The sequence below is a fragment of the Drosophila tropicalis genome, unplaced genomic scaffold, assembly GCF_018151085.1.
Source record: "Drosophila tropicalis isolate 14030-0801.00 unplaced genomic scaffold, ASM1815108v1 contig_1190, whole genome shotgun sequence".
NCBI classification, from domain to species: Eukaryota; Metazoa; Arthropoda; class Insecta; order Diptera; family Drosophilidae; genus Drosophila; species Drosophila tropicalis.
The window spans coordinates 1,046,418-1,059,412 of record NW_027172561.1 but is presented as its reverse complement, the minus strand read 5'-3'; the positions used below and the strand labels follow the sequence as shown (position 1 = coordinate 1,059,412).

Here is a 12,995-nt window from a genome sequence, read left to right as displayed (position 1 = left end):
TTGCTTCGTATAAAAGTTCTCCGATTTTAGAGTTGCAAACTTTCCGTTGCACTATGTGCTTTATGTGGTTGTAGTTCCCAACTAGTTATAGCTGCATGTTAATTCTTTGAAGCCATCAAGAAGCTTAAAGAAATGCTATTGAAGAGTAGAGACCATTTTGCTATTCCAAACGATATTGTTGCTCATGGACGGGTCTGGAAAATATTTTTGAGGGGTGTCTTATCTATAAGTTTAGATCTTTGGCTTAGAAAACTCAGTAATTTTCGAGGGGGGCTTTTTGTTTGTTTAGGGATTTTCTTTAGATTTTCCAAATACTTTGAAGATTCACTAGGATAAAGACAGTCGAAAAACTAAAAATAAAACTAAAATTTATAGCGTTGAGTTGGTCATTTTTTTAAGGAACCTAGCGAACCTTCGGGAATAAAGAAAAGGTTTTAGAACTAAGATAAATTGTGTACCGGAAATTTTCAATTTGGCCTCAGGATCCGATTTGGAGCCGATTGAAAAGCTTAACTTTGTGTGTATATTTTTGGTCTCTCTGCTTGGCGTCATTTTACGCCTCTAATTGATTCTGCACTTGAGCTACAAAGATAATGAATTATACAATTTACCGTCGAATGAGAAAATTCAAAAAAATTTTAAAGTAAAATGGAAGTCATCAAAAACCATTCAATAAGAAATTCTTAATTTCTTTTTTGTTTCTATATTCTAAATATGCTCAACCATCTTAAGAGTATTGAAAAGATTGCAAGACTGACTGTAAATATTTGTTAAAATCATGGCGTCCGGGGTTTCCTATATGCGCTTACAGCTGTAAGAGTGTGTGTGTGTGTGTCCTTGCGTCCTCTTACTCTTCCTTGTCCCCTATGTGTGTGTCATGGGCTTATAAAACGTTAAGTGTAAATAAATTATTATCAAACGGGCAAACGTGAACATTGGTGGCGCGGGAGCAGAGGCATTTGTGCTTCCGTTAACCTTTACCCACAGGTACAGTGGAGCTTAGGCCTACGGGAGTTAAAGGCGTAACAAAAAAAACCAAAGCGGGGAGAAAGAAGAACAAAAAAAAAAAAAAAATATGCCATGTTTGGCCAACAACATGCAGCGAGTAACGAGACAATTACCGTTGGGAATGTGCAACCACTGGCAATCCCGCCTCAAACCGAAACCACCCACTCCTCCCCACCCGCCGCAGCACACCGCACTGCATATGCCCCGCCATGTCATCCAATTGCACGCTTGCTGATGCTGCTGGCCAAACATGCAACTTTGAACAGCTTCATAGGAATACGATGAATGTGTGCCAACACACAAAACACACACACACACACACACACACACACACACATGCACACACTCACACATGAGTTGCAAAAACTATAGCATACATTTCAGCCGGCAAAGTTTTTGCGTGCGTATGTGTGTGGGGCGTGGCTTTTTAAAGGGGCGGCATGTCTGCGTAGACAACGTGTTAAGCTTCAGTGGTTTGCCATTGCAAATGGGACACATTAGCAATGTAGAACTCGCCCCTTGCCCCCTCTCGCCATCCGATGCTAAGTGCGAGTGCGGCAAAGAGATGTCTGAAAGAAGAGTAAAAGAGTCCCACATACCTCCCGCTTCTATAACCCCTTCTGTCCATCCCTTTGGTATGTGCCAAATGTGTCAGCAACAGAAGCAGTAGCAGCAGCAGCAGCTAAAGAAGAAAATTCTCTCCCACTCCGCCCTCTGCCACCTTTCGCCTTTTGCTAACGTATGAATTGCTTCATTTTTGCCCAGGACTTCCCCTTCGTATATGACTGCAAATTAGTTGCAATTTTTCTTATAGCTAGTGTTTTTTTTTGTTCTCTTTATTCCTTCTTGTTGTTTTTGTGTGTGTGTGCGTGTGTGAGTGTGTCGTGGAATGTGGCAAATGAATTTTTATGTTTCGTGTAATTTATGTAAAATGAGCTTGGGGAAAATAGAAAAATTTCTGTAAGCAAAAAAGTAAGCTCTCTCCATTTCTCTCTAAACACTCCTTCTCCTCCTCTCCTCCCCCTCCCTGGCCACCACTTTCTATTGAAGTGGATATGCCAAGTAACATTAATAAACCCTTCTATAATCGTTATATGTATGTACCTACATTCTCCTTTACTCACACTAACCACACCGGGTCGAAATAAGAGAAAGAACTTTTTAGCAATTCAAATTCCTGTATCTCTATACCACACACACTCACACAGAGAGAGACAGAGAGAGCGAGAGAGAGATAGATAGAGAGCAACAAACACACATAATCGAAAGCCTGTCACACGTGTTCCAACTGAAAAATCTACAAAATGTCAAACAATCAATCGAAATTCACTCACATGCCAATTTCTAGCTAGTTGGCCAAATTCCATACCAAGTCCTGTATGTTAAGGTAATTCATTTTATTCAAAGGAAGTTTCCAGAAGCATTAGGATTGGAACCTATTGAAAATTTATGATATTCTTTTGCTAACATGGCAGTTCAATTTTGTTTTTTTTTAATTTTCAAAAGTATTTTAGACTTAACAACGATCATAGGCGAATCTAGGATTATAAAATGGAGATTTGCCCCCAAAAGTATGCAACGACTGCCAAAATGTATTACTTTTAGTATGTGTAAAGTGTTTGCTTTAAGGACTTTTCAAAAATGCTTTGTTATTGTTTAAGAAAACAGAATTCTTGGACTGCTCAGGGTATACTTTAGGGAGCAAGGTTTCCCTCTTTATATGTTGAGGAGACTGTATTTGCAAGAAAAGATCTATAGTAGATTTCAACTAGATACAATAAGTGAAATTGTTCAAAGAAAATTATCGTTACATTTTAAAAAATATTCAAATATATTCATAAATACATGCATATATGTATTCCGGACAAGTCTTAATAGAATCATTTACACGTTTTATTATCTTGAAATTTATTAGAGTTGCTGCCTAGTCATGGCTTAAGCAGCATTTTTTCTATCGAGAGAACTTTTTGGTTTGAATCACCCTATTATACAGGAGAGTAGAGAGCAAAGTGACAAAAATGTGGCACACGCAGCTGCCATAGAAATACGATAAAACGTATAAATGTCGATGCTAGCCACAGAGACCGAGCAACATCGATGACACATTTGGAGTCCTTCACTTGTGCAACTTTAATAACACGATTTATCCACATCCTTTCAATACTAACTCACTTACTCACTCTCTTCCACATCCTTTCTCTTTCTTGTTTCAGCCAGAACAAGCAGGAAGACATGAAGCTAAATCAAAATCCTTTAATAAACTACTAAAAATCAAAATACAACAACAGCAGCAGGGAAGTGGGAAGAAACTCAAGAGTCCACTCCCAGAAGGGAGATTTCTGCGTCGCGTCGTTTATTTTGGCCAAATTTTTGTATGGGCGACACGTTTCAACACTCTCTGGCAACAACAAAATCTCGTCTCTGAATTCAATTAGGCATAGGAAAAAGAAAGAAAAAAACGGGCGAATGCCTCCCAAAAGAGCTTCCAAAATATCAAGAGTCTTGTATATATGATATATTCTTATATATATACGCATTAAGTAGAGTGCTGATTGTGTGATAAAAATACAGCAACAATTTGCCAAACCCTTAAGAAAAAAAAAAAAGCAAAGCAAAAAAGTTGATAGTTGACATCCTGTAAAAGGCAAAAAGGCCAAATAAAAGCAAAGAAAACCCTACCGGAAATTACTAACAATCGAAAATTGTATTGAAAATGTCAGCAGTTGAATTAAATGGAAATGTTCCAGCCATGGAATTTCATCAGAGACAGGTAAGTGCAATAACCATTTAAAAAAAAAAAAAAAAAAGGGACACTTGGAAATAATGTCCTTGCCAAGTACTTCCATGGTAGACCTTGCTAATTGTTACATATTTGAAAGCATTTCACAATTTTCAACATAAATTGATTTCCTTTACAATAAAAAAAGAGTCTAAGCTAATTACTTGAACGTTGTTTAATTAAATATTAATTATTAAGTTTCAAATTCCTTTTGAAGACATAAAGAAACTAAATTAGATGTAGGATCTAAACTATTTTACCTTTGTTTCCAACAATTTTGCGATCAGAAGTCGCCTAATTTTGATGAAAATCTAAAAATTATTAAAAAAAATATATGAAACGAGTTAACAAAGTTATTGACCCAAATATATTTTCAAATAATTATGTACACCTAAGAGAGTTTTATGATACGATGCAGTACGGGCTTAAGCCAGTGCAGTATTTGTCCTGCAGAAATTAAAAACTGAAGTTTTTTGGGAACTTGATTCCAATTAGGCAATTACTTTTCAACGTTTTGGTTTTGGTTTTTTTTTTTCTTGTGGAATTGTTAAACATACTTTTCTGGATAATCTGCCTTTTTGCAAACCGATTTCTAACCGATTTTAAAAAAGTTATATCTCAGTTTAATCGCAATTTAGTATTCATATCTCAAAATAACAGGAAACACTTTGATTTTTAAAAATATTTATTTTCGAAACGTTTATTGCAAAAAATTATGATATAAATATACTTCATTATTATTTACAAAAATTTCAAAGAACTTGTAATTTAAAGAAGCTGCAAAAAATGAAGTTATGTTGGAGTATTTATATTACTTACAATCAGTTAAAATTTGCCAGTTCCTTATTCGCAAAGTCAATAGCTTTTCCGAATTTTTTAGAATGAAATGATCTCAAACTTTATTTTCTACTGATTACTTCTAAATAGTAGAGGAACTATATGATATAGACACCCGATCTTGATCAAATTTGGCACAGTAGTTTATAGGCGTAATAAACTCTCTAATATTAAGTTTCACGATAATAGTATAGAAAATAACGAAGTTATTGAGAAAAGTCACTGTTCGTGACTTTGGGGTTTGTATGGGAGCTATATGATATAGTGGTCCGATCCGGCTGAATCCGAGATACACAGCACCTGCAGTATATACAAGCCTACATGCAAAATTTCAGCTCTGTAGCTCTTACGGTCTAGGAGGAGTTTGCGCTGATACAGACGGACGGACGGGCATGGCTATTTGAACTCGTCTCGTCTCTTGCTGATCAAGAATATATATATGTACTTTTTATGGGCGGGGGTGCCTCCTTCTATGCGTTGCACACTTTTGGCCAAAATTAATATATCCTTTTTGCAAGGGTATAAATATATTTCAATATAAACACAGAAAAATCTTATAAAGTACAAAAATATTGGGCAAACGAAAATTATTCAAGAATGTTTTTTAACTCAATTAATTTGAAATGGGCCCCACTTAAAGGGTATATAAACGTCGGCTCAACTAATATTTGTATCTCCCCTAACGAAAATTATTACACCCTTCTATATAAATTTTGAATATGGTACGAAATATTGTGCTATGTACCTATTATGACAAGTTCTGACAAGTGGAGTAAGAAAATAACAAGAACCTTCTATGTAAATTGTAGTTCTTCTAAATGAAGCCAATAATCTTTTTGGTTATTGCAATTCTACGGAGGATACATACAATTGAATATGTATGTATGTGGGAAAGAGAGGGAATGAGTGTAGAAAACAAGGTTTTTTAAAGCAAAAGCCGATTTTTGTGGACCCTTCAAAAAAAATTCTTCTCCATGTGCATATAACCCCAAAAAATCCAAGAATCTTTTAAATTGAAAATTATAAAAAAGTTTTAACAAAATTGTTAAAAATTAAAAAGAATTACAAAATGAAAGAGCATTTGTTTAAAGAATTTATAGAGAGCAAAGAAATTTATTGCTCAAGGTCGGTTGCGTCTTTTACACTTCTTCTGTCTTCTGAGAGTCAGAAAAAAATGTTATAAAAAATGAGAGAGCCACAGCGAGCAAACGATCTGCATAGCAACCGACAAAAGAGCGAGCGGGACAAATATAGTGCTAATTTATCTGAAGATACAGCAATGTCTCTCTTTCTGCAGCTGGTGACAAAAAGAAGAACAAGGAGAATGAAGAGACGCCGAAGTGAACGGTTGCGTTTTTTCACAGTGATTTTTAGCGGTGCGTTTTTCTATTGTACAAATAAATTTGGTCTAAGATTATTAATTTTTTTCAAGTGAATCTCAGTTTGTGAGTGAGTGGTTTTTTTTTGAAGTGAGTTTTTATCAAAAGTGATTTGTTAATCAAAAATTATCGCAAAATGGATAGCGATTGGCCAACTGAATTGAAAACTACAACTTCCATAACGGGGAACTGGGGCATTTTCTATCGTTGCTGTCAATTGAACAAGGAGTTAAACGACGAATGGGGCAATATTAACGAGGATATTTGGGTGCGTTATGTGTTTTATTTTATTTTATTTTATTTTATTTTATACAATTTTTTGAGTTGGCTTTTCATTGGAAATTATATTTACCGTTATTAAACCTGTTGCTTTTTGAAAGCTTTTAAGCTTTGGTTACTTTTGGTGCGAAACTTGTCCTCTTTGCTACATATATGCAAGGACTTTTTGTTGGATGGCGTTGGCGTGCATTCGAAAGTTCAACGAGTGTTGATGAATTTTGCATATTTTTTTAGTATTGCCTAAATCAGTGTTGCCAAATTTTAATTAAATATAAAGTCACACAGTGTCACCACCTGGCGGGCGGCTGCCAAAGTTTTTAAACTGCTTTTATAACAAACAGCAGATGTCTCTAGCTATCGGAAGCAAACGTATTTACCATTTTTATAGCATACTTCTCAAGGTTCCATGTTAGTTAACAGAAAGCTATTTGAACAGGCCTCTGTTAATTTCGAAGCTGTATAAACATAGCTCCGCTCAAGTCAATGTTGCATGAACAGAATTATGAAATGTGAATAAAATGCCTTTTAAAAACTTTAGGAGTTAATATTAATTCAAAAACCATAGGGCCGGGGCTAATTTCGGCCGCGTCAAAGTTTGTATACCCTTGCACCTTTTTTGCTAACTCTTTCCTTACCTATTAGCCATCGATGTGGAAGAACGTTTAACTAAAAAGGCTTATGTTTGTGAAAGAATGGCCTACAATCTTAGCATAGGAAATAACGAAGATATTGATCAAAGTCACTGTTTTCCACCGATCGTTCCTATGGGAGCTATATGATATAGTCACCCGATCTTTATCAAATTCGGCACAGTCATTAACATATATATTAAATTAAGAAATGTTTAATTTGAAAGCAATCGCGTTAAAAGTAACGAAGTTATTTACAAAAGTCACTGTTTTCTACCGATCGTTCCCATGGAAGCTATATAATATAGACGCCCGATCTTGATCAAATTTGGCACAGTAGTTTATAGGCGTAATAAACTCTGCGAACATGGATAGCTCACAGTTTGGAGGTTAAAGTATGTCGTGGGTATAAACATTGAAGAGGATTGGCCCTAAAACAGAGCCCTGAGGGAGGCCAGTAAGTATAGGTCGTTTAGATGATTCATTGTCACTCAGAGCTACATAGAAAACTCGATCATTCAAGAAGTCGTATCATAAAGCTGTCTAAGGTATACAAAATTATTTGAAAAAATATTTAAGTCTATAACTTTGTTAACTCGTTTTATATTTTTATACCCTTGCAAAAAGGGTATATTAATTTTGGTCAGAAGTGTGCAACGCATAGAACGCAGCATCTCCGACCATACAAAGTATATATATTCTTGATCAGCACGACGAGACGAGTTCAAATAGCCATGTCCGACCGTCCGTGCGTCTGGATCAACGCAAACTCCTCCTAAACCCTTACAGCTACAGAGATGAAATTTTGCACGTAGGCTTGTATATACTGCAGGGGTTGTATATCTCGGATTCAGCCGGATCGGACCACTAAATCAAATAGCTCCCATACAAACCCCAAAGTCACGAACAGTGACTTTTCTCAATAACTTCGTTATTTTCTATTATCGTGAAACTTAATATTAGAGAGATTATTACGCCTATAAACTACTGTGCCAAATTTGATCAAGATCGGGCGACTATATCATATAGCTTCCATGGGAACGATCGGTAGAAAACAGTGACTTTTGTAAATAACTTCCTTACTTTTAACGCGATTGCTTTCAAATTAAACATTTCGTAGTTTAATATATCTGTTAATGACTGCCAAATTTGATTAAGATAGGGTGACTATATCATATAGCTCCCATAGGAACGATCGGTGGAAAACAGTGACTGGTTATTTCATTTTGATTGTAGGCCATTCTTTTCGCAAACATTAGCCATTGATGGCTAATAGGTAAGGAAAGAGTTAGCAAAAAAGTTGCAAGGGTGTATATATATATACCTCCATGAAATCAGACGTCCAAAAAAACAGATTTTCCCCCCAATGCATGTTCATCATATAGATGTTTTTTTTATATGTTTTATATGTGTTGTATGTCGCTGTCGTCTACCACGAAGAAGAAGGAACAACAAGAACAAATTGCACTGTAATTTTGTCTGCTTTTTTTGAATGTGCTGCAAGTGTTTTTTGTATTTTGTTGTTGTATATTCGTTTACAACAACAAGGAGAAGGAGGAGCATCAGAGAGACAAAAAGGAGACCTAACTGTTGTTATTCGATTCACTTTCATCATCTTGTTCTCTCTCTATCATCTCCTTTGAGGCAACCGAAAATCATTCCTTTGTCAGTTTTGTGAACTTCAAGTGATCAGGATCAGGAGAATCTACTTGGCAATATGGTGCATACATCGACCGAAAATAGATCCAGGACATTTCCGCAATATGTTGCCGCCCTGGCAGCAGCTGGCGGAGCCTTTGCCTGCGGTACTCTACTGGGTTGGACATCGCCAGCTCAAACGGAAATCGTTGATAATCCCAATTATGCATTTCCCGTCAACGATGATCAATTCTCATGGGTCAGCTCGGCCATGACTTTGGGTGCGGCCTGTGTTTGCATACCGATTGGTTTTCTTATCAATATGATTGGACGTAAATGGACAATGTTATTCCTTGTGCTGCCCTTCCTCTTGGGTTGGGGTCTACTCATTTGGGCCAAGAATCTAGCCATGATGTATTCGTCACGTTTCATTCTGGGTATCGCTGGCGGTGCCTTCTGTGTGACAGCTCCCATGTATACGGGTGAGATAGCCCAAAAGGAAATTCGTGGCACCCTTGGCAGTTTCTTTCAATTGATGAACACCCTGGGTTCATGTTTGTCTATGCCAGATACGTGAGAATAAAGTGAATGTTTTGTCCGCCCTGAACCGTCCTGTAACACGCAAAGCTTTGGCCATCAGTCTGGGTCTTATGTTCTTCCAGCAAGTTTGCGGCATTAATGCTGTCATTTTCTATTCCAAGAAGATTTTCGAGGATGCCAACACTGGCATTGGCTCTGGCATGTCCACAATTTTGGTTGGTGTTATGCAAGTGGTGGCCACCTTCGTCTCCACCTTGGTGGTGGACAAACTCGGACGTCGTATCCTTTTATTGGCCTCGGGTATCGTTATGGCTCTGTCGACCACGGCTATTGGTGTATATTTCTTTTTGAAGGATCAGGATGAGGCCAGTGTGGATAGCATCACTTGGTTGCCGGTGACCAGTTTGTGTGTCTTCATTATTATGTTCTCGATTGGGTATGGCCCGGTGCCCTGGCTGATGATGGGTGGACTGTTTGCCACCGATATTAAGGGATTCACCGGTTCGATTGCGGGCACAACCAACTGGGTATTGGCCTTCATTGTTGCCAAAACGTTTACCAATCTGAATGATAGCCTGGGAGCTGGTGGCACTTTCTGGCTCTTTGCCGGCCTCACCGTAATTGGCGTCTTCTTTGTCTTCTTCGCTGTCCCCGAGACCAAGGGCAAGAGCTTGAACGAGATTCAAGCCGAATTAGCTGGCAACAGGTCAACAGATCAGCAAATTGTCAACAAGAATTAAATGCGAAAAAAAAAGAAATCCTTCAAAAAAAAAAAACTCAACAGAACTCTGAAGAAAACTCTGTTTAACTTACAGTTAAAAATTTATGTCGATTTATGTTTAAGTGCAAGTCAAAAAGTTCCGTTCGGCTTTCTTTTCAATATCTTATTATTTTTTTTTTAATTGTTTAAAAAACTTTATGAACTTGTGTTTACACATATATATATGTATATATATATAGAATTTAATGTGTTTTTTCGGTGAGAAGAAAGAAGCAAAATAGGCAAGTAAGAGCGAAGACTGAAGGTCTAAAAATCTATTAAAAAAAAAAAAAACAAAAACTAAAAAAAAAAAACACATCAGCCATTGAAAAGACAAAACAGCAATGTAAGGGAAATGTAAACTATTTTGACAATTCACATTTAGATTTAGCCAAACCAAGGGACACACCAGGGACCTGGCTTTAATCAGATCTGGTCAGATTCTTTTCTTTTCCATTTTTGTGAATTTCCTATATATGTATAATATATATGTTTATCCTATATATGTATGGATGTATATCTATGTATAGTCTTATGAGAAAGAAACAAAAACAAATTCTTTAAAAGAAACAAAACTTTATGCATTTGTTAGAGCTTTTCACTCGATTTCAATCTTTTCGTACAATAATTATGGTGTCGTAGGTACTATATGTATATATATAATATGTATTGTATATTCAGATATTTTTAATTTACCGTCATATTCAAGTCCTTTTTTTTATTTAGATCTTAAGTTTTGCCAATTTATTTATTTTACATAAATTATAATATATTAACATTAAATATCAGCTCAGAAAATAAAAAAGTTATTTAGAAAAGTCACTGTTCGTGACCTTGCCGATTGTATGGGAACTATATGATATAGTGGTCCGATCCGGCTGAATCCGAGATACACAGCCCCTGCAGTATATATAAGCCTACCTGGAAAATTTCAACTCTGTAGCTCTAACGGTCTAGGAGGAGTTTTCGCTGATACAGACGGACGGACGGGCATGGCTATTTGAACTCGTCTCGTCTCTTGCTGATCAAGAATATATATATGTACTTTTTATGGGCGGGGGTGCCTCCTTCTATGCGTTGCACACTTTTGGCCAAAATTAATATATCCTTTTTGCAAGGGTATAAATATATTTCAATATAAACACAGAAAAATCTTATAAAGTACAAAAATATTGGGCAAACGAAAATTATTCAAGAATGTTTTTTAACTCAATTAATTTGAAATGGGCCCCACTTAAAGGGTATATAAACGTCGGCTCAACTAATATTTGTATCTCCCCTAACGAAAATTATTACACCCTTCTATATAAATTTTGAATATGGTACGAAATATTGTGCTATGTACCTATTATGACAAGTTCTGACAAGTGGAGTAAGAAAATAACAAGAACCTTCTATGTAAATTGTAGTTCTTCTAAATGAAGCCAATAATCTTTTTGGTTATTGCAATTCTACGGAGGATACATACAATTGAATATGTATGTATGTGGGAAAGAGAGGGAATGAGTGTAGAAAACAAGGTTTTTTAAAGCAAAAGCCGATTTTTGTGGACCCTTCAAAAAAAATTCTTCTCCATGTGCATATAACCCCAAAAAATCCAAGAATCTTTTAAATTGAAAATTATAAAAAAGTTTTAACAAAATTGTTAAAAATTAAAAAGAATTACAAAATGAAAGAGCATTTGTTTAAAGAATTTATAGAGAGCAAAGAAATTTATTGCTCAAGGTCGGTTGCGTCTTTTACACTTCTTCTGTCTTCTGAGAGTCAGAAAAAAATGTTATAAAAAATGAGAGAGCCACAGCGAGCAAACGATCTGCATAGCAACCGACAAAAGAGCGAGCGGGACAAATATAGTGCTAATTTATCTGAAGATACAGCAATGTCTCTCTTTCTGCAGCTGGTGACAAAAAGAAGAACAAGGAGAATGAAGAGACGCCGAAGTGAACGGTTGCGTTTTTTCACAGTGATTTTTAGCGGTGCGTTTTTATACCCTTGCAGAGGGTATTATAAAATTGGTCAGATGTTTGTAACGCACAGAAGGAGACGTTTCCGACCCCATAAAGTATATATATTCTTGATCAGCATGAGAAGCTAAGTCGATATAGCCATGTCCGTCTGTCCGTCTGTCCGTCTGTCCGTCTGTCCGTCTGTCCGTCGGTGCGTACGCGTTTTACTCAGCCATCTTAAGAGCTATCGGGATGAAATTTTTTTTGGGAGCTTTTTTTTACCCGGGTGAGATAAAGTATGAAAATCTTTGGGATCGGACTACTATATCATATAGCTCTGGAACAAAAATTTTTGCAAAAATTGGAGTATCCCCATGAAATTTACCAATATAATAGAATTTGATATAAAATCTCAGATCCCAAAATTTGACCCTGATCGGATAAATAGAACACAAGTTACAGTCTATATAAATCGGTTCAATCGCTGCCGGCAGCTCTGCTTGCTGCCTACTACGTCACCATCTGTTAACAGAGCACATGCATACACACACAGACGCAACACTACATAAACTGTATGTGTATGCGTGCGTTGCTTTGCTTAGGGAATGAGGGAAGAAGAAGAACAAATTGTACATAGTATAAAGAGTAAAATTGTTTTGTTTGTATATTAATGAATTGAGTTGCAGAAAAGAAATTTTGAACATGTGAAATTATTATTGTCAAGGACTGCAAGGGTATATAAACTTCGGCATAGCCGAATTTAACTTCTTTGATATTTCTATTGTACAAATAAATTTGGTCTAAGATTATTAATAATTAAGTGAGTTTTTATCAAAAGTGATTTGTTAATCAAAAATTATCGCAAAATGGATAGCGATTGGCCAACTGAATTGAAAACTACAACTTCCATAACGGGGAACTGGGGCATTTTCTATCGTTGCTGTCAATTGAACAAGGAGTTAAACGACGAATGGGGCAATATTAACGAGGATATTTGGGTGCGTTATGTGTTTTATTTTATTTTATTTTATTTTATTTTATACAATTTTTTGAGTTTTCATTGGAAATTATATTTACCGTTATTAAACCTGTTGCTTTTTGAAAGCTTTTAAGCTTTGGTTACTTTTGGTGCGAAACTTGTCCTCTTTGCTACATATATGCAAGGACTTTTTGTTGGATGGCGTTGGCGTGCATTCGAAA

The 12,995-nt window shown here is 36.2% G+C and overlaps 2 protein-coding genes across 19 annotated transcripts in view; both read left to right on the top strand.

The window, feature by feature from the left end:
• Nucleotides 1-3,652: 3,652 nt before the first annotated feature.
• Rbfox1 (RNA-binding Fox protein 1) overlaps nucleotides 3,653-12,995 on the top strand; it is a 150,754-nt gene continuing 141,411 nt past the window's right edge. For 4 of the 18 annotated variants that reach the window (XM_068294179.1, XM_068294165.1, XM_068294173.1 and 1 more), the window contains exon 1: nucleotides 3,658-3,778. In XM_068294179.1, the coding sequence (XP_068150280.1) occupies nucleotides 3,722-3,778 (57 nt within the window). In that variant the 5' untranslated portion in view covers nucleotides 3,658-3,721. Of the gene's footprint in view, nucleotides 3,779-12,995 lie in introns of all 18 variants that reach the window. The other 14 variants (XR_011032989.1, XR_011032988.1, XM_068294201.1 and 11 more) reach the window with 7 other exon arrangements.
• Nucleotides 8,452-9,847, top strand: LOC137579168 (facilitated trehalose transporter Tret1-like). The gene is made up of 2 exons (XM_068292876.1): nucleotides 8,452-9,087; nucleotides 9,119-9,847. Exons 1-2 carry the CDS (start codon nucleotides 8,629-8,631, stop codon nucleotides 9,827-9,829), a joined length of 1,170 nt encoding a protein of 389 aa, XP_068148977.1. The 5' UTR covers nucleotides 8,452-8,628; the 3' UTR covers nucleotides 9,830-9,847.